The sequence below is a fragment of the Phoxinus phoxinus genome (assembly GCF_949152265.1).
Source record: "Phoxinus phoxinus genome assembly, chromosome: 1".
Lineage (NCBI taxonomy): Eukaryota > Metazoa > Chordata > Actinopteri > Cypriniformes > Leuciscidae > Phoxinus > Phoxinus phoxinus.
In genome coordinates this window covers 31,920,036-31,942,406 of record NC_136876.1, presented here as the reverse complement: position 1 = coordinate 31,942,406, position 22,371 = coordinate 31,920,036, and the positions used below count along the sequence as shown (strand labels likewise).

General features: G+C 38.2%; 1 protein-coding gene across 1 annotated transcript; it reads left to right on the top strand.

Annotated features, from left to right (window-relative positions):
- Positions 1–158: 158 nt before the first annotated feature.
- Positions 159–21,904, top strand: tubg1 (tubulin, gamma 1). Its single transcript, XM_079625733.1, has 11 exons — positions 159–592; positions 1,244–1,356; positions 4,240–4,407; positions 11,873–11,941; positions 13,495–13,574; positions 15,014–15,140; positions 17,612–17,698; positions 19,442–19,591; positions 20,096–20,248; positions 20,325–20,486; positions 20,622–21,904. The coding sequence occupies exons 1-11, from the start codon at positions 544–546 to the stop codon at positions 20,817–20,819; spliced, it is 1,356 nt and encodes a 451-aa protein (XP_079481859.1). The 5' UTR covers positions 159–543; the 3' UTR covers positions 20,820–21,904.
- The last annotated feature ends 467 nt before the right edge of the window (positions 21,905–22,371 follow it).

Genomic DNA, 22,371 nt, shown 5'->3' with positions numbered 1-22,371 from the left:
TATTTGGGAGTCATTGGCATCAAAAAGTAAAACCTTTTAGTGCACAATCATTTTGCTAGTAAATTAGGGAAATAAATAAAGTAGTTCTACTTTGTTAATATTTGTTTCTAGGCAATAGGGAAAGTAAAATTTAAACCTGCCCTGGATAGGGGATAGCCACATTTCCATCTGTTTGCGCAACTGACGCGCAGCCTTGATGTTGTTTAATGTAAACGCGTACCACGTCATGCGTTACGTTAGTTATGCTCTCTACGTCTGTTCTTTCTGTTTTCTGTCTATAACGCATGTCTATTTTTCGCTCTTTTCGGTAAAGAGTTATTTTGGTACATTTGAACAAATATCGATCCGTTCACGTTTAGAGCCTTCACCTTCACAGACTGTGAAAGTGTAGCGTCACTAGCGTGGCCGGAGTCTGCGCATGCGCACTGCTGCCCCGTTAGGCCGTTGCTGTTGGAGCGGGAACACGCACACAGGGCTTGTGATTGACTGACAGCACCACATCTCTCTCCTTTAGTGATTAAACAGCTGAAATAACAGGATAGCATGCCTCGAGAAATCATCACCCTGCAGCTCGGGCAGTGCGGGAATCAGAGTGAGACATTCGCTTTATTACGTTCTGTTTGCTAACAAGATTGCCATCTTCTCTACATAAACAGTTACGTTAGCTAGCTAACGTTAGCTATCAGTCTGGGCATCTTTAAAATGACATAATTAATAAATACATTTAATATGACCAGGGGCGTTATAGGATATATCCCTTTTTTTTGTTGCAAGAAACCGAGAACTCTTAAATTAATGACTTCTCTTTGTTTTTGTTTGCTTATCAATAATGATACATATTTAATGCTGTCAGTTGGAGATAACATTACATTTTAGTGTAACGTTAACTAACCTGGACAGCTACTGTGTTTTCGTATGCACATAATTCTAAACGTTGCTTTGTATTATTTACCGTCACGTTTGATAGGTTTAGCTGGAGATATTTACATTGTGTTTATCATTTTACGCTGAGAAAGATGGGGTTCATGCAATCATAGGAGTCAGACTTGGTCAGCAAATGATCATTGCTTTTTGCAAGTTTTGCTGTAACTTCTAACAAAGTTGTGATACAATAGCCATTACATTATTAATATTCAATCAGCAATATACAATGGCATATGATAAAGTTTGCATCCTGTTTTACAAGAAGCATCCTGCATTAATGGACTGAATTGAATCGTGTCTTTATTGTCTCTCTGTGCAGTTGGTTTTGAGTTTTGGAAGCAGCTTTGTGCTGAGCATGGCATCAGCCCAGAGGGCATCGTAGAGGAGTTCGCCACTGAGGGCACTGACCGGAAAGATGTCTTTTTCTATCAGGTAAGTTACACAAATACAGGCTGATGATGTATCAGAGCGTGCCAATCATCAGCCACAACCACATCAAGAATGCTACTTTAAAGTCTACATTTTATTTATCATTATATATAAATCATTGAGTTGCTATTTAGACACTTTCAGTAACATCATGGCATCAACCCAACATGCTGATGTGACCTTAACATTGGCTTCTGGCTGGGCCATTATGGCCAGTGTGGACGAATTTTATATTATTGGCATGATTGTGTTTTACATTGCAGAAGCATTATACACAAAAATAATAAAAAACAATAACACAATAAAAAACAAATATACATATATTTATTTAATAATAAATAACAATAAAATAGTATTAAAATAATGTGCTAAGTAATGACTAAAATAATATAAAAATAATAAAATATATGTGACCCTGGATCATAAAACCAGTCACAAGTCGCACAGGTATATTTGTGGCCAAGCCAACAATATATTGTATGGGTCACAATTATCGATTTTTCTTTTATGCCAAAAATCATGTTCCATGAAGATATTTTGTAAATTTCCTACCGTAAATATATAAAACATTTCCTTTTGTGAGTGAATGCAGCACCATCGCGAACATAGATGGACAATTTTAAAGGCGATTTTCTCAATGTTTAGATTTTTTTTTTTGCACCCTCAGATTCCAGATTTTCAAATACCGTAGTTGTATCTCGGTCAAATGTTGTCATATACAAACCATACACCAATGGAAAGCTTATTTATTCAGCTTTCAGATGGTGTATAAATCACAATTTAAAAAAAATTAACCCATATGACTGTTTTTGTGGTCCAGGGTCACATATGTATCTTAAAGGGGTGGTAAAGTATGATTTCACTTTTCTAACTTTAGTTAGTGTGAAATGTTGCTGTTTGAGCATAAACAACATCTGCAAAGTTACAACGCTCAAAGTTCAAAGCAAAGGAAGATATTTGCTTTTAAAGAAAAGGACTACAACAAACGGCTGGTTTGGACTACACGACATTCCCCCGGGGTTTAGTGACATCAGCAAGTCTAAAATATACATAAACCCCGCCCCCGGGAACACAGTCCATGTTAGAAGAGGAAAAGTTGTTGAGTACATTTGTGAGTCAGCTCAAACTTTAGCATCCATCTTTTCACATGCAATATTAGAAAGTCACTCTGTGTGCATCTCACAACAGTTCCTATACGAGCGATTTATAGATTACCATGACAGAATATCCTAATTGAAGATAGTGAACTCCACATCAGCAACATACATTCATCAACTAACCATTCAGAGACGTCCTGTTGCATTCTACATGTTGTCACTTCTTCTTGAGTCTCTCCATCTTTGTCTGACTCCGTTTTAACTTTAAAGGCAGAACAGTCTCTGTCATTTTAGTGTGTCTGCGTGAGGTAATCGCAGCTGCTAACACACACAAGCTTTTGAAACCCCGCCCCTCTGCAGCAGCTCATTTGAATTTAAAGGGCCAGGCACAAAACGGTGCGTTTTTGCAAACCCTCAAAATGTGACAACTTTAACATGCTATATAAAAATATCTGTGGGGTATTTTGTGCTAAAACTTCACACACACACTCTGGGGACATCAGAGAGATTTATTTTACATCTTGTGAAAATGGCATTTTACCACTCCTTTAATAACTTGAAGGGATATTTCATCCAAAAAGGAAAATTCTGTTATTATTTACTCCCCCTCAAGGTTTTCCTAACCTGTATGAATTTTTTTCTTTTTCTTCTGCTGAACACAAAATAAGATATTTTGAAGATTGTCAGTAACCAGACAGTTGATGTGCCCCAATGACTTCTATAGTATTTTTTCCCCCACACTGTGGAAGTCAATGGGGCCCAGCAACTGTTTGGTTACCGACAATCTTCAACATATCTTCTTTTGTGTTCAGCAGAAGTAAGAAACTCATACAGGTTTGGAACAACTTGAGGATGAGTATGTAAACGATGACAGAATTTAAATTTTTGGGCGAAATATCCCTTCAACATTGTTAGTGAGGAGTTCACATAATTTACCACCAGATGGAGCCATGTTCCAACGTTTTCATAAGTCAACATTGTTTCTTTGCAGTCATTATGTGGAGGCCTTTTCACCATCTGATGAACAACTAATTTGAAATAAATGGCACAGATTTCTGATTAGTAAAATTATATTTATGTAATTATATTTATCAAATTTGTTAAAAAGTATTAATTAATTAAGCAAAAGGATTTTTCATCATCTTCAGGATAATCCGTGAAACCAAAGAGAAAATTTTCCTGTAAGAGAGAGACAGGTCTTGAACACTGAATATTTTGATTAATTCATTTCTGTGCCTTGCACCACAATAACACAACAAGTACAATGCCCAAATAAACAAACAGTTTAAATTTATATCTATGTTAATATTTTTGTAAATAATGTTTATCTGGGTAAAATCTGTTTAAAAGATATTTCTTTAGCCTTATTTGTAATGTAAAACCTCTATGGTAACAACCACACTTTATGCCATCAAATCACTTAACCATTTAATAAAGTGTTCCAATAAGAAAGAGTTCACCGTTCCTATGAATAATTAGCTCACTTTCTCAGCGAGGTCAAAATAAAAGTTCCTCTTATGACATTTATCAGCTAGATAAATTATTGGTTGATGCTGATAATAAAAAGATGTCAAATATCGGCCATGTTGGTCGCCCACTCATATAAAGCAGCAGTAGTCAGTTTACTACTGATATCACACATTGTGAAGTTATTTTGCAGGCCTAAACTGAGTGGCTTCTCATTTCGTAAATTGTGCATCGTCTTTTCCTTGTAATGAGTATTGAGAAGCACTTATGGAAAATGCAATTTCCATTGATCCTTTTTTTTCTATTGTTTCATCCCCTTCAGGCGGATGATGAGCACTACATTCCTCGTGCTGTGCTGTTGGACCTGGAGCCTCGTGTCATCCACACCATCCTGAACTCCCCCTACGCCAACCTGTACAACCCGGAGAACATCTACCTGTCGGAGCATGGCGGTGGAGCTGGTAACAACTGGGCCAGTGGCTTCTCTCAGGTACGGTCATGTTAGACATCAGATAAGGCCATCCTTAAAAATATTTTGGTTTGCAGTAAAAGCAAAAAAAAAAAAAAAAAAGTAAAATTTTGGTCATGGTAATTACGTTGTAGGGGTGTGCGATATCACGATTTTTGATCGTGGACGATTAAAATGTCTCCACGATCTGCTTTTGAAGAAATATCGTAGGATCGTGCATTCTATCAGTTTGCAGTTCTGGCGCCTCCGTATCAACATACTGTACAACGCGATGTATATTCACATGAAATGCAGAGGAACGGGACACTGTAGTTCATAAAAATTAATTATTTGCATGTGCTTTAAAGCCTTGCTGGTTAAACATGTCATTCGCTGCTGATGCGCTGTTCTAACGAGCGCTTTTCTGAGCGCAATACACCCGACGCACACATGCACTAAAACAGCGCCTGGTTACTGTGGACTAAGTCAGGGGTTTTCAACCTTTTAGGATATGCGTCCCCCAAGTTTGACTAATTTCATTCGCGCCCCTCCCCCCCTCCCCCCTCCCAAAGTGCGTGCTAACGAACATCATTGCTATACAAGTTTTGAATAGGTTCAGTGTTTAGAAGGAAGACAGGCTCTGCGTGACTGGGATTCGCACATTTTATTTACAAAACTCAAATCAACAAAAAAAGTTGCGCCAACAGCGCATTCATCGTAGCCTTGCTACAGCATAATAATAATACTTTTTTATTTATATAGTGCCTTTCGGGCTCAAGGACGCTTTTCAATAAACAATCAACGATAAAGGCAATTTACATTAAGACAGTAGACAAAACAACAGTAGGTAGATGAGAGTGCAAGTACAATATGCAATTTAGGTAGAATACAAAAACTCACAATAAAACTCTTTCCACTCATCAGTAACGTTAACTCTTTCCACTCGTCGTTAACTCTTTCCACTCGTCAGTAACTCTTTCCACTCGTAAGTAACTCTTTCCACTCGTCGTTAACTCTTTCCACTCGTCAGTAACTCTTTAACTCAAAACTGTTAACCCTTTCACACATAAGTTTAAAATATTCTAACTGACCCCCCAGCGTGAGTTTTTCAAGGTGACCGTTATTCAGAACCTGTCACTTTATCGTTTCCATGGTGACGCGTCATTGCTTGTCACGTGACACAGCACAACCACAACACAGCGCTGAATGAATGATGATCTGCTCTTATGTCATTTTTCCTTTTTGATTAAAAATATTCACAAATGTGTTAGATATAGCATGCAACACTGATATTCCGATTGTCAAATATGTGCATGTGGATGTGTTTGGTTGTTTAAACACCTTTATAACGATCGCGTTAGTTGAGCTGAGCTGTATGCGCGATGGGCAGCGCCATGTTAGTTTGAGAGAATCGGATGGATTTACAACGTCAATTCATCCACTTCTCCCGAAATACATTAAAGTAAGTGGCTGGTGAACTGGGAGAAGAATAGGGTAAAATGTAAAGCTATTATTCAATAGTGAGCGCGCTTCCCGAACTCGAGCGCGCAAAAGACGTGAATATAAAGCAAGCTTTATTTGCGAGCTACCCCCAATCAGCTGGTGGCTCGCGAGCAACGCGTTGGAGACCCCCTTGGCCTTAACATCTTCTGTGCACGGCAGACGGCACCTTCTCAGCAAGCAGGGGCGCCAATTTGCCAATAATTGAAATTATATACAATATAAAACCGCTTCACGGCGCAGAGGACTTAGCTGCGGGACTAATCAGATTGCCCCCTCTAGTGGATGACTAAAGATTTGCTATCTTACATTCACGTTTCACTCTGAATTCTGCCTCTGAATTCACAGTTTCTCGCGCCCCCTTAACAGGTGTTGGCGCCCCCCTTAGGGGGGCGGGCCCCACAGGTTGAAAACCCCTGGACTAAGTTATCTTTCAAGTCTTATTGCGCTAAAACTGTCAAATACACACAAGGTTTACATAAACAAAGTTAGTTATGTCTAAAGTGAAATATAATGTAGAAAAGTGAAAGAACAGTCAGGCATGAAAACTCCTCACCTTTCGGCGAAATTCGCCGTTTTAAAACCTAAAAGGGTCACCTACGTGATTTGTGCAGATCCGATGAGAAAATATTTTAGAGAGGAGGAGGGGGGGGTGTTCGATGTCGAGGCCAGCATTTATCCCCTATAAAGTTACCATAAACTTTACAAAACTATAAGCTTTAAAAAACAATCATCATTCCGAATGCCGAAACATGACAGCCAATACGAGTCAGAGTAACGTTAGGGCAGAAATGTTTTCAAAGTCTTTTACACCGCGAGTCTGAGAACTGGACACACTGCCGAACAAAGAACCGCACGTCGGAAAGCAAGCCTGAGGTAAGTTAGCTTACAATGTTAACTGTCCTGTCAGATACAGACAGCGATGTTGCCAATGTCATTATTTTTTATTTTGACATAGAAGTGGGCGAGATAATATCGCGAGTGGGCGCGGGCGCCGTGAGCGCTGAGCGAGCAGGAACAAGTATTCATTGCGCGGCTCGCGAGCCTCATGCGGCTCGCCAAGCTTTAATTCGTGGCTCGCAGTTGCATGGCGGTAAATAATACGGTGATATGATAATGCATTCACTATAGATATTTTATAAAAACATAACAAGTAGGGCTTTAACATAACCTGTTAAAAACTCAAAGTGTCAGCTCTATTACAAATTATTTCGATCGGATTGAAAGGGGTGGTTTATCGAGAGAACGTGAAAAAACTTGATCGATTGAAAACCGAAACTGAAAGGACGACGTATGACGCGCTGAACAAGCTGTTCTCCTGATTAATAAAGTGTCATATAAATGAATATCCTTTCATTCTATAATTCTCCTTTCACTCAGCATCTGTGAAGTGAAGCAGGACAACGGCTCACCAGTGCTTGTTTCAGATTATCATACAGACGACTGGTTTGGGGCATTTTTGGGATAAATAGTAGTAGTAAAAAGTTTTTTTTTCTCTGAGACCCGATGAAATACGTAGATCAGCGGCCCATTGGTTCTTTTCTTGATTGACACTGGGCTAGCCCAATCACATCTTTAATATGAAGTATAGAAATATACTCTTTCAAGTATAGAAATTAGTACAAAACTAATTATGAAAGTTTCCTTTATTTTTCAGTGCATTTGTTTTACAATAGGCTATATGGCTATTACTATCATGGGATTAATATTATAACTATTATTGTAGTAGTAATGTAGACAGACACTGTAACTAAAAGAGTTTTGAAATTTTCTTTGTTTAATTTGCACCAGATTGATGAATTTCACATTAAAAAGCACAACATTTTCTTACGGGGGAGCATGCCCCCGAACCCCCCTAGAGTGGCAGAGGACCACTCATCACAGTGATCCAAAAATCCTGTGAGAAACACTGGTAGCCTACTACAATGCCAATGCAGATTACAAGTTGTTTTTTGTTGTTCTTTTTTTTTTTGGGGGGGGGGGGGGGGGGGGGGGTATATATGCCGCATCCTTCTCACCTTTTTTACCCCTGACCTGTTTTCATGCCTGAACAGTAGAAAAAATTAAGAAAAAACATCTGCTTGTCAAATGCGTGTAGACTCCATGCGTGCAGATCTTAAAGTGACAGTAGCCCTAATAGTAAACATGCAGCCGCTTGTCCTTAAAGAGACAGTTACCCAAAAATACAAATTCTGTCATTATTTACTCACTCACTCTAATGTTGTTCCATACCTGTATTAATTTCTTTCTTGTGCTGAACAAAAGAAGATATTTTGAGGAGTGTGGCTAACCGGGCGGTTGCTGGTCCCCATTGACTATAGTAGGAAAAAACTATTATGGAAGTCTCTGGGGTATATCAACTGTTTGGTTACCCACATTCCTCCAAATAACTTTTATTTTCAACAGAAGAGGGAGACTTATTAGGGTTTGAAATGGCTTGAGAGAATTTAAATTTTTGGGAGAACTATCCCTGTTAATAAAACGACAAAATACAAAGAGCAAATCACTCACTGCCCTTGACTGAGAACTTTAATAGTAGATTTAATAAGAATCAATGTACAATTTATACAGTGAAGTCTATGTTGTGTTTTATTTTCATATTTGTTCATTTAATTACTTTGCTCCAATGATGTTAAATACACCTGTTGCTGAAATAACAAAGCACTGTTTATTTAATTTGTATATTAAGTTGTGTATGTGTGTCTTTGTTCTTAATTTTTAATAACAAAGAAAATAATGACAAAGATTTTTTATCTTCGCCACTTTGGCCTAAATGTCTGCCATTATTTTTTATTTAATATTTTGTTAACCAAGGCTTTGTTTTTAAAATAGGGACATTTGTTTGGCTGTAATGCTCAGTCACTTGAAAAATAGTAAAACCAACATGAAAAGGAATCATGATAAAATCGTGAATCGTGATTTTCCTAAAAAAAAATCGTAATATGATATTTTTGCCATATCGCCCACCCCTGTTACGTAGGTATGAATTTAAACAAATTTGCCTATAGGGCTGTCACTTTTTGTTCGAAAATCGATTGCACAATCGATCGGACCAACCAACACAAGTTTCGAAAATGAAAATAGGGAATCGATTTTAACGGCTTTCAGGACGCAGAATGCACCACGGCGCTGGCCGCTGGGTTCAGCGTTGCGCTTCAGATAAAAACGTGATTTGCGCGATTGAACTTTGACCGCGGCATGCGCACCGCTTGGTCGACCCAGCAACAAAACGTCTCGCGCTATCTGTAGCCTATTGAATGGCTCAGCCATTGAACCGCACAGTCCAATGGCATAGATCTGACCAATTGTTGGTGTGTTTTGAAGGTAAAAACAAAAGAGCTGCTTGCACAAAACAGAATGTCTCGCAAGCCATTGAAATGAATGGGTCTCATAGCGCCGCGAATGCCGTGCCCTGTCTGAAAGGCGCTTTCTCTCAGAGCGCGTCCAGCTCGTCACGATACGCCCGCAGCGAACGCGCATCACACAGCAACTGCAGGTTCTGATAAACACGCATAACAGCAAATTATAGCCTACTTCTGCATAAGGTGTCGCCAGTATTTAGAAAATTTCAAGCATAGGCTACAGATAGCGTACAGACTCGGGCTACAGGCTACGTAGGTGAAATTTGTTTGACATTTCTAATCGTGAAAACAGCCATGTTAAAGCCTGCAGTAATGTTTTTCATTGATGTTATGGCAGTCCACTCTGCTTTTCGAGAATGTTACATTCCTGTTTGTAATTGTACACGAAATTTTCATGCCAATAAATCATCAGAAATATTGTGCGTCTCAAGCGCCCTCTTTACGTTCGTCCTAATGCCTGTTAGTTGTCCGTGGATTGGCATATATTTGGCGTTGAAAATGGAAACGTCTTTAGACATGGAAAATCGATTTTACAATCGATTCAATGAACACTTATGTCTCGAAAAGGATTTTTTCACAAAAGTGACAGCCCTATTTGCCTATCATGACGTCACTGACTGGGTCTTCAACCCGTGCCTTCGGGCGCACCATTGCAAACCTCATTCTGATGCAGGTCATATAGACCACAAACCATTTGAAATCTTTGTCAAAAAACATGTTTATTGCATTAATTCCAGCTGCGTTCATTTGAAAAAAAAAAAAAAAAGACCACATCATTAAAAAGCCGATCTTTATATGTAACAAAGCACAACATTCTTGTCTTAAAATGTATAGCTTTAAATATGCTGTACTGTCAGAAAAGTAAACAAAAAAATTTGGGCTGTCAAAAGATTGTGTTTACATAATATATGTGTGTGTTCTGTGTATAATATGGGGTGGTGATGGCGCAATGGATAAGACACATGCCTTTGGTGTGAGAGACCCGGGTTCGAATCCACTGTGAGACACCAATGTGTCCCTGAGCAAGACACTTAACCCCTACTTGCTCCAGAGGCGTGCGACCTCTGATATATAGCAATTGTAAGTCGCTTTGGATAAAAGCGTCAGCTAAATGAATAAATGTAAATGTAAATGTATAATTATTTATATATATAAAAACACACACAATCATGTATATATTTAAGAAAAATTGGTTATATTTATATATAAAATATTTATAATATAAATTATATAAATGTATATACAGTATATAAATGCAATTATTCCTTAAATATATACATGAATGTGTGTGTATTTATACATAATAATTCTACACACACAGTATACACACATATATTATGTAAACACAAACTTTTATTTTGGATGTGATTAATCACGATTAATCTTTTGACTGCCCTAAAAAATATATATATCATAATTATGAAAATATATTATGAAAATATATAGTTAATTTCAATGGTGTTACTGGTTATACTGTTTTACTTGCATCCACTGTTAGGTGTCAATGCAACCTACAAATCAGAGACCGGTTACGTTGCTTTCTAGTTCTGTCACTTTTGTGAAAAAATCCTGTTTGATTTTTGAGTGTTCATTGAATCGATTGTAAAATCGATTTTCCATGTCTAAAGACGTTTCCATTTTCAACGGCAAACATAGGCACATCCATGGAAAACTAACAGGCATTAGGACGAACGTAAAGAGGGCGCTTAAGTCAGTAATATTTCTGATGATTTATTGGTGTGAAGTTTCATGCACAATGACAAACAGGAGTGCAACATTCTTGAACAAGCAGAGTGGACTGCCATAACATCAGTGAAAAACATTACTGCATGCTTCAACATGGCTGTGTTTACGATTAGAAATGTCAATGTAGAAATGTATTATGGTGCCGGCAAACAAGAATATTTTTTAGGGTGGCCTAATGTTTTTTTCTTTATCAAGATTTTAGATTAACCTTATGTTATGTATTTTAGGTTCTATAAATGGTTATCATTTATTTTTCACCGTTTAACCACTTTATTTGCTGTTCACATTGTGTAAGGGTGTCCAGTCCTGCTCCTGGAGGGCCACTGTCCTGCAAAGTTAAGCTCCAACCCCAAATAAACACGCCTGAAGCAGCTAATACTTCCAGGACCGAGTTTGGACACCCTTGACATAGTGTGACCATTACATTTTTAAACGGATACTAATACTGGCTAGGGCTGTCACTTTACGTTCGAAAATTGATTACACAATTCACAACAATAAATCATCAGAAATATTGCTGGCTTGTGCGTCTCAAGCACCCTCTTTACGTTCGTCCAAATGCCTGTTAGTTGTCCGTGGATTTGCCTATCTTTGGCATTGAAAAGGGAAACGTCTTTAGACATGGAAAATCGATTTTACAATCGATTCAATGAACACTTATGTCTCAAATCAAACAGACAATGAGGTCATAAAAACTGCATATACAGTATAACTGTACAATAATTATACCTTTTTTGAAGAAGAAGAAGAACATTATTGCACAGCTGTCACTGTTTGGCAAAATTATACCAACTACCCTTAAATACTGGACAAACTATAACAGTAAAACTGTCATGCTTGACAACTTTTTAGGTTTTGTCTTATAATTAAAATGTTTTCAACATATTTGTTCATTTCAGGGAGAAAAAATCCACGAGGACATCTTTGACATCATTGACAGAGAGGCAGATGGCAGTGACAGTCTTGAGGTATGACTCTCATTTACTGTACACTTCACTATCTGATTCTGGAGGGGGTTTTTTGTTTGTTTTTTGGTGATTGAGTGATTTAACTTACAATTTCAAATGCAGTTAGTGTAGAAATAAATGCTGAAAAAGTAGCTTAAAGTAAATGTTGAAAGTAATTATGTATTAGGATGAATGGGTTTGTTTTTACCCTTTTATTCTGTCATTCATTAATACTGTTTTCTCTGACTTTGGGAATATTTGGGCTTTTAAACAGATTATATTTTTAAACGAAGTAAAACGCTTTCTGATGATCTCCAGATGGTATAGTGACGTACCATTTGACGTACTTTCATTTTTTTTCATACCTTTTTTTTCTCTCCTCTACCCCTTTTTACAGTGCGCTGTCTACTCTCGTTTAGATTGCTGTATTACATAGAACTATGTATAAATAAATCTACATGTGTGTGTGTATATATATATATATATATATATATATATATATATATATATATATATATATATATATATAATATGTGAAAGTCATAGAGGGTTAAACAAAAGTGCTATTGTTATGCCTTATTTTGTACTCTTAATATACAAGGTACAGATGTTCCTCCCATTAAAACAACAGACTCGGGCCTCCCTGCGTAATCTGTGTCGTTCACTTTATTACCCACAATTACTGGTGTTCGTGTGTGTAACTTGAATGTAAGTGGAGGTTAGGGAGTGGTTTGGAGAATGATGTAAAAAGTCAGTTAGTTGCATGCACGTGTGTGCACTATAGCTTAACTAATTTAAATTAATTTAAAGTTCTGTTAAATTATTTGACTTACTACTGTTCAAAAGTTTGTTATTCTTTCTTTTTTTCTTTAAAGACGCTCACCGTGTTCATCTTTTTAAATGCAATAATTTAAAAACAGTAATAGTGTGTAATACTATTGCAATTTAAAATAGTTTAAAAACGTATTTTTTCTATCATTTATTCCATAGATGTCAAAGCTAAATTTTCAGCATCATTACTCCAGTCTTAAGTGTCACATAATCCTTCAGAAATCAATCAAATACGATGATTTGCTGCTCAAGAAACATTTCTTGTTATTATCAATGTAAAAAAAAAAGTTATTTTGGTGGTAACCATGCTGCTTTTTTAGGGTTATTTAATGAATAAAAAAGTCAAATGATCAGCATTTATTGAAATGTTTTGTAACATTAGAAAATGTCTTTACTTTCACCATTTATCAATTTAATGCTTCATTTATTTTTTTGCAGTACTTCATTTAAAAAAAAATTACTGGCCCGAACTTTTGACCAGTACTGTAAATTATGTGTTTTAATATGGTGTAAAAGAAAATGTCCTCGTAAAGGCTAAAATGCCCCTAGTATGGTTCTAATTCTAGTATGGTACAAAAGTTCTTGTACGGTAAATATTCCTGCTTGATAAACTGACACTAGATAGTGGGCAGCACTAACTATTCTTTCTGAGTTTAGATGGCACCTAAAGCTCCTTAGTCATATACATGCATTTTGTGTACATTCTTAGCATTCTGTTTTTGTTCTTTTTATTTATTTTTTAGGGGTTTGTGCTTTGCCACTCTATTGCCGGGGGAACAGGATCTGGTCTGGGATCTTACCTACTGGAACGACTGAACGACAGGTGAGAAAACACAATTCATTGATATAGGTCTCAAGAGGACTTAGTATCCCGCTGCCCTGACTGATTTTTGCAGGCTACACTCCCTGTCCTGAAGTGTAAATCCACACCCTTCGCATTGTTCGTCTAGACTTGCAGTCCTGAAGCGTTTGGGTGGCAGTCAGTGTAATTAGAGGGAGATGCAGGCAGCAGGCATCACCGGGTGTAATTACCTCTCTTTAGGGATGCGTTTAATACATTGACTGTAAAAAAATATGGACGTAGTGTAAGTGACGTCACCCGTAGGTTTCTGAAGAGCATTTTTGAAGCCTAAAGTGGGCGGAGCCGGCCATCGCCATCTTGGCCTCGCGTCACCGCTCGTCACTCCCGGATAACAGAATATGGGCAAAGAGGCGGAGCTGAGCTGCCCACCTAGCACGACGGTTTTTGGAGTTGGCTTGGGAGCTAATGCTATATGCTACTGACAGTACCAAGGCTGTGACTCCACAGGGCCTCGCGCTAAAGTGACAGTTGATTATTAAAATCAGAATCCCAATTAAAAGTGATTCTGTACAGCTATTCTAGTTGAAAATGTATTATGCAGTAACTTACAATATTACTCTGAGAGTGTGTGTGACCGTGATTTATGTGCATACATGTCAGTCACTCTTTTATTACAGTCTACGGTCCGTCAGCGCAGCATCGCTCGTCAAGTTCGTAGAGAGCTTTATTATTCAGTCCATTTTAAATTCTGATTTTGGCCGCATCTCAAATGGGTCAAACTGATAGATATATTACCTATGAAGTTCAAGTAAATGCGCTAGAAATCCGCGCTCATTCAAGGATGTGCAAGGACGGAGAAAGCACCGACACCTGCAGGATTTCATCTGACGGTACATAACATGTTATAATCTGTTCCAGAGCAACGGCACCGCAGAACGAGTGTAGCCTTTATATCTATAGACGTTTTTAAATCTGAAAACTCCAAAAAGCAACGAAATTGTCAGACATCCAGTAGTGCGTGTTCACAGAGGAAAACAACTGAATCAGCGGTAATCCACCTGTCACTTAAAAGTGGACACACCCTTAATTATGCAGAACTTTAAATATTAATCAACTAAACGGACGGGTAATAAAAAAATTCACCCCCCTCACAGTTGTTATGAAGGGCAAAATTAGCTGTATAGACCAAAGCCACATAGAGAACCAGGCTGTAAACATGTTTTTTTATGTTGTATAAAGTTGGGCATTTTAACATGGGGGAGATACAGATTTGACTCACTTCTGCAGCCAGCCTCAAGCGGCCAGTCGATGAATTGCTGTTTAATTAATTTCTGTGTTGGTTTCAAGAGAGAGACAGGGAGGTTGCCGCTTGGTTTAATACCATTGCGTGTGCAACCTCAAGGGCACGTGTTCTTGTGCCTCAAACTTTCAGCCATTTTCTGTTTTTTTATTTTTTTTAGGTATCCTAAAAAACTAGTTCAGACCTACTCCGTCTTTCCTAACCAGGATGAGATGAGTGATGTTGTCGTACAGCCGTATAATTCTCTTCTGACACTAAAGAGACTGACCCAGAATGCAGATTGTGTGGTGAGTGAATAAACACGCACACACACACACTTACACTGGCTGCTAACCTTTTCAGCTGGCCTAGAATTCGGGAAAAGGTGTTACACACACACACACACACACACACACACACTCACTCCTAGTTTGTAGATCTTAAATTAATGTGTTTCTATTTGAAACAGAGCCCTTCTCATATACAGTCTGCTACTCTAACTGCACATTTCCTCAGTTACACAATCCACCTCCCCAAACAGACCTTCTTTCTTTCTCTCCTGCTTTCATTCCCCAAACACCAGCAGGTGGAGAGAAGGAGAATAGTCTTATGTGATTATCCACATCTCTCCTTCCATTTCCTCCTTATTAACATGGACCAAGCTTTTGAGTTCATTCCATAAACCACGCAGAGTGCTGTCATATCTGTACACGTGGATGTTTATAGATGTCAACAATTGCTGGTTTCTGACTGACAACCATCAGCACATGGTTAAGCAGATATTTATTCGACAATCCTGTTGACTCTCTGAGGGGCCAATAATAGATTACGTATATCCTTATTTGAGTTTTATAGGAATTGATAGGTTTTATCAGCCCAGCAAAATACATCATTATTCATATCACCAGCAAATATTCATGTGTAAGGGCTGCGGTTCAGAATAGATGAGCTTTAGTGGAGCAAATGTCATTAGTAAAGGGTAAGATCTGTTTTATGCATATTGTATTTCTTGCAGCTGTTTGCTAGCTTCATTCTCTTCTCTGGCTTATATAATAATGTCAGATCAGAGAGTCAGCACAAAAGATGAGAAGGTTAATAGAAGTAGATGACTTTCTTTGATGAGAATACAGATCTAGACTTAAAGGCCATTGCACACTGAGTCCGAAATTTTCGTATTCGTGATTCGGTGGCTCTGAATTGTCAAAGCACCATTCAAACACCATTCAAACTGCTTGTTACGGATGCGAAAAACGCAGAAAATCGAACCCGTTTCGATTTTTTTTTATGACGGACGAAAGTTTTGGAGGCAGTGTGCAAGCGTGATTGACATAACGTGAGGTCGTATTTATTTTTTAACGTGCGAAAATTTCGGATGCGAATTTCGGACTCAATGTGCAATGGCCTTAAAGGCCTTAAACCCATTGACTTCCATAGTAGGAAAAAAAATACTATGGAAGTCAATGGGTACAGACTACTGTTTGGTTACTGACATTCTTCAAAATATCTTTCTTTGTGTTCAGCAGAAGAAATAAATTAATACAGGTTTGAAACAACTTGAGGGTGAGTAAATGATGACAGAATTTTAATTTTAAAGTGAACTATCCCTTTAACTCCTAGATAGACTTAACTCAGTCTGATACGCTAATAATGCCAGCTTCACTTTTAATTAAAAGGATAGTTCACCCCAAAATGAAATCATTTTGATGACAAAAATGTCATTTATTCACCGCCAAACCCATAAGACTTTTGGTCACCTTTAAAATGCAATTTAAGACATTTTTACTCACCTGGGGAGATTTCTGTTCCTTTTTTTGGAAGTCCATTTCACTAAAACATTCAGATCCTTTCTGTACAAAAAATATTTTGTAAGTACTGATATTGTGTAAATAGAAAACAAACTAGGGACAATTTTTATTTTAAGAACCAGAGATTCTTAAAGATTAAGAGATTCATATTTTGTACATAAAGTGGTGAAATAAAAAATAAAAACAATTGCGCAAACAAAACTGTCACATGGATTACTTTTTTGATGTCTTCAGTTGTACCTTTCTGGGGCTTGAAAGTGGTAGTTGTGTATTTGTCAATGGAGAAAGCTCTCAAATTTGATAAAAATATTATCATTTGTTTTCTGAAGATCAACAAAAGTCTTACGGGTTTTGATCATACAGCATAACATATTCACCACATTGTTTTCAGATGACTTTACATAAAAATATGAATTACCGGTGTGTGTATATATATATATATATATAAATAAATAACATTGACATTGTTCTACACTGACTGCAAGTGATGGCAATTCTAGATCAAACTCTTACAGCAGTTATATGAATTTCTTTCATTTTGATTTCACTTCCTTAATTTAAAGAGACTTGCAGTGTTTTTAAGGTATACCTTATGTTTGTTTCTGTGTTTTCTGGCAATACACTGTTGTTAATGTCATGCTCTTCCAGTTAAGTGTTGAGTTTGAATTACAATTTTGCATCCTGTTTGCGATTCAACTCCAGTAATAGCACAATAGTAGGTCCTCCCGCCTCCACTTGAGTCTCGGGTCTTGGGTAATTTAAAATAAAAAAATGTACCCAAGAAGATCTAAATTTTTAACAAATGCCAACTCAGTTTCCATTATTTGTTTTTAGCGTTTAACAATATTGTTTAAAACGAATACATACTAAATAATTCCATACCAACGTTATGGAGCCGAGAACACCTCTAACACACAGGCCTGACATAGTTAAAAATCTCTTTCCATTTCAATCTCTCCCCATGTCTCTTTCAGGTAGTGCTGGACAACACGGCTTTGAACAGAATCGCCACAGACCGGCTTCACATTCAGAACCCCTCGTTCTCTCAGATCAACCAACTGGTGAGTTTTAAAAGGCATCCTGCATCTGATCTCTCTTTTAGGAGGACACAACCACTGATAAACTTGTACAGTAAATCTCTGAACAGTTTTGCCTTCTGAAGTAGCCGATTATGGATCTTTATCGCATGGACCTGAGAAGACGTGAATGTTTTAAACATGCCACTTTCCATTATTCATTTCGAGCATTTAACAATATTTTATTATTTAAAACAAATACATATTAAATAATTTCATGACAACGCTATTATCCTCCTCCTCTGTTCTTTGTCAAACCCTCTTAGAATATAACGTTAGGGGAAAACTAGAGGATAACTTGTATCTTCCCAGATTGGATGAGCTTTGTAACTTTCTAGATCGTATACATGCACAAACAGATGCGTTACACACTAAGGGAAAAGGAAAACATTAAAGGTGAACTATGCAGGTTTTTTACCTTAACTGAACAGCTTCGGTGTCATTGGAATGGTTATATTACTTTTTTCGGGTCTCGCACCCCTCCTATCGCCTGTGAGCGGAAAAAAAACACCCTTGCAACTTTTGGGCTTCAGGAAGTATCGCGTGAAATCAGGTCTCGCGATGTAACGAATTGCTTTACGGTAAAAAAAATCTGCTAAAATTCTGTCATTATTGCGCTCCCTCACGCTGTTCGAACCCGAATGAAGACGCGGTTTTAAAGAATGTCCCGTCTGCTTTGATGTCGTTGATATACTAGCCTCTGGTACCTGAGAGTCGCCAACGAGTTTTTCGACTGTTGTCAAATATCTATTCCGAAGCTGTAGGTGGAGCTCTATAGAGAAACCTGCGAGCAAAAAGCGAGAATACAGAGAAGAAATTCCTGAAACGGCAAAGCCCTTCTTTAAAAAGCATCATATGACCCCTTTAAGCATCATTGATGAACTCACTCACTGACATTGATCCTAAACATTTTGAAACCGTCCCCAACATGATGCCATTCTGTCAATTAAATATTAGTGTCCTTTTCATTTTAAAGCCCTTCCCTGCAGCAGAGAGGGACTGGCCTGGTGTGGTTCAATTTGGGACAGTAGAGTCACTCCTCATATATTAATCACAGTTGGGCGCTGGCAGCTCTCCTACAATAAGACATGCATTTTCAAATTTCAGACAACAGAAACCTCAGAAAACCAACCTAACTGTGAAGCCGCCAAGGGTTTATTAGGTAACGAGACAAATGAAAAAAAATATTCGCAGCTGTCAAGAAAGTGAATAAGCTAAACCACAACATTTGAAATGGCACAGTTTCAGAAGGAAGCAACATGGGGAGTTTTCTGTCCTGGAAGTTGTACCGGTACTCAGCAGATGACATGCTGTCATGTCACATTTTAATGAGGTAATAAATAACCAGTGACATCGCGTTCAGACCTCATCTATGCTTTGCTCTTACACGCCCATTTTTACAGCACCCTGCTCCATGGTGAATAGTTCACTTTGTCGACTCATCCATCACTGTCTTTATCGCCTCTAATAGAAATGTGTCATATGGTGAACTTCAACTTTCACAGTACAGTGCATAGATTTATGTGAAGGGTGCTATAAGAAAACCTGTTTCACCAGCCCAGGCTATTGTGTTCTTAAACACCGGCTGCGTTTACATACACAACAGGTTTCAGATGTACCATTAGCACGCCCAAATAATTAAGACAACTTGACTGATTTTTTTTCACATTCTTGTTGTCACCCATCCACCTAGACTGTCAAAAGACAAGTGTTCCTCTTCTCTAACAGGTGTCCACCATAATGTCAGCAAGCACAACAACCCTCCGTTACCCTGGATATATGAACAACGATCTGATTGGTCTCATTGCGTCACTCATCCCCACTCCCCGCCTCCACTTTCTCATGACTGGATACACGCCACTGACCACCGATCAGTCCGTAAGTTGTTCAAACATGAGACTATGCATAAAGATCCTTTGCAGAAATGCAAATAAGCTTTGTAGCTCTGTTCTAAAGTCTAGTACTGTAAGCTTCTGTCTGCAGTTTATATATGCAACTACCTCCTTAGGCAACATCAAACCAAAATGGAGCCTCATAAGTGACTGATTTGAAACTCTCTTCATTGGCAGCTCTCTGTTCCAATAGTCTTATGTCAGCATGTTGCTAAGCCATTTTTAATTACATGGAACTATGTATCTAATCTGTCTGTCTGTCATTTTATACATCTATCTATGTCTGTCTGTCTGTCTGTCTGTCTGTATCGGTTGTTTATCCATCTATATCTGTTGTTCTTTATGTTTGTCCATCTGTCCTTTTAATTATTAATAAAGGATGAAATATTGAATTCTTTTTACTTTGTGTCCACTGTCTTGGTTTTAATATTTTTTTTTTCAAAATGAATGCTCTTTAAATCATACTGTAATTTTTGTCTCTTCTTTTTAGGTGGCAAGTGTGAGGAAGACTACAGTTCTTGATGTGATGAGGAGACTCCTGCAGCCTAAGAATGTCATGGTGTCCACAGGCCGAGACCGGCAGACCACTCATTGCTACATTGCCATTCTCAACATCATCCAGGGAGAGGTGGACCCCACACAGGTGTGAGCTTGCTAGATAAACACAGCACATTCTGAGCCTTAGGTGTGCATGCCCTCATGTGTATGTGTCCTTGCAGGTCCATAAGAGTCTGCAGAGAATCAGGGAGAGGAAGTTAGCTAATTTCATCCCATGGGGTCCAGCTAGTATTCAGGTGGCACTGTCCCGCAGATCTCCCTACCTGCCCTCAGCTCACCGTGTCAGTGGACTTATGATGGCTAATCACACCAGCATCTCTTCAGTAAGCCCTGAACTTCATTTATGTACTGCTCAAAAAATGGTTTATCAGGATGAATCTGTATTGGATGTACACTACCGTTTACAAGTTTGGGATCAGTACTATTTTAATCTATGTTCTCCTCTCCCTCACTCCTAGTTGTTTGAGCGAACATGTCGTCAGTATGATAAGCTGAGGAAGAGGGAGGCCTTCCTCGAGCAGTTCAGGAAGGAGGACATATTCAAGGACAACTTTGACGAGCTGGATAACTCTCGCGAGGTGGTTCAACAGCTTGTGGATGAGTACAGCGCCGCCACGCGTCCCGACTACATCTCCTGGGGCACACAAGAGCAGTGAAAACCCCTCCGCCCACTCCCTAAAGAGCAGAGAAAGAAAGCCTCTAAACTCATCCTATAAAATACGCAATGGCTCCAGGAGCAAATAACAGAATTTCAGAAGTGAATGCACTTCTTAAGACTCGTGTCAATAAATCTTTCATGGCTCGTCTTACTGTTCCTCCAGAGCCTATTTCCACATTACTGCTATGGTAAGAGACACTCATTTATGTTAATACATGCGATTTCTCATGTTTAGAAGCCTATCAAAAGTTCTTCATAATTTGGTGCCTCTATCCTGAGCTGTAGGTTTTCTTTCTCCCCAATTTCCTGTCTTTGATCAGAGAATTTATGGCTCCGTCTTAATCTATTTTTGTATTGCACTCGGCACTCTTCTGCACACAATCTACATCAATCTATGTCAAGGTGGCCTGCACACAAACTTCCCTGACCACACACATGTTGGACGTCTACACCGATAAGACTGGGTGGTCTCAGATGAATGTAACCGTAGGAGGGAGTGTGAAAGATTAAGCCTCTTAGAAAAGATCAGACTAGAAGCAGCTTATGAACACACCATCTAACTCCCTCACGTTCACGCATGCATGCTTTTAGACAAAAGGCGCTTGCTTTCAGGGGATAGACTATGATTGTGTGATTGAATCAATTTTCCTCAGTCTTATTGTCATGGATTACTCTAGGTGATTATCTCAGAGTTTTGAGAGATGATCAGTAAGTCAAGTGTTGTGCTGTACCTCAATCCCATCCAATCAGTGAACCCTCATCGGGTTCTTTTTCTAGTCAGTTAAATCAGTGATGTTACCTCAAAGTCTGGCAGATTCAATCATACACCAAAATCCCAACAAATATCACATTTCTTTTTTTGAATAACTTCATCTTCTGCTCTGGTCTCTTTATTTTTTGTATTGTATTGGGAAGTGATAAAATCTTCACATGAAACTCACATGAAATGCCAGATTATTTTCTCAGTGCTTTCTTTTCCTCAGTTACCACATGTTCTTTTTATTAATATTATACTGTGTATATAGTTTGCTGTCAGACTTGATGGATTTACTTGAAGTTTGAATAAATGTTTTTGTACAAGAACATTTCCATTGGTATTGATTACTCTCACAGACCATTTCCAATCAGGTCAGATTCACTCACAACAGATGGCATGGGTCATTTGGCCTTAACACACATGAAATGGCTCAGAAATGGAAGCTATTACCTCTGATCACTGGTCTTCATCTCTTTACCAACCAGCTGATGGATACTAATAAACTGAATCAAGGACATACTGAATCCAATCTTGCTCCTTAAAGCGATAGTTCACCCAAAACTGAAAATTGTCAGTTTACTCACAAGTTGTTCCAAACCTGTATGAATTTCTTTCTTCTGCTGAACACAAAAGGTTATTTTGAAGAATGTCATCAACCAGTTGATGGGCCCCATGGACTTCCATAGTTTGGAGAGAGAAAAAACGATGGAAGTCAATGGACCCCAATAACAGTTTGGTTTCTGACATTCTTCTAAATATATTTTGTGTTTAGCATAAGAAAGATATTCTTTCA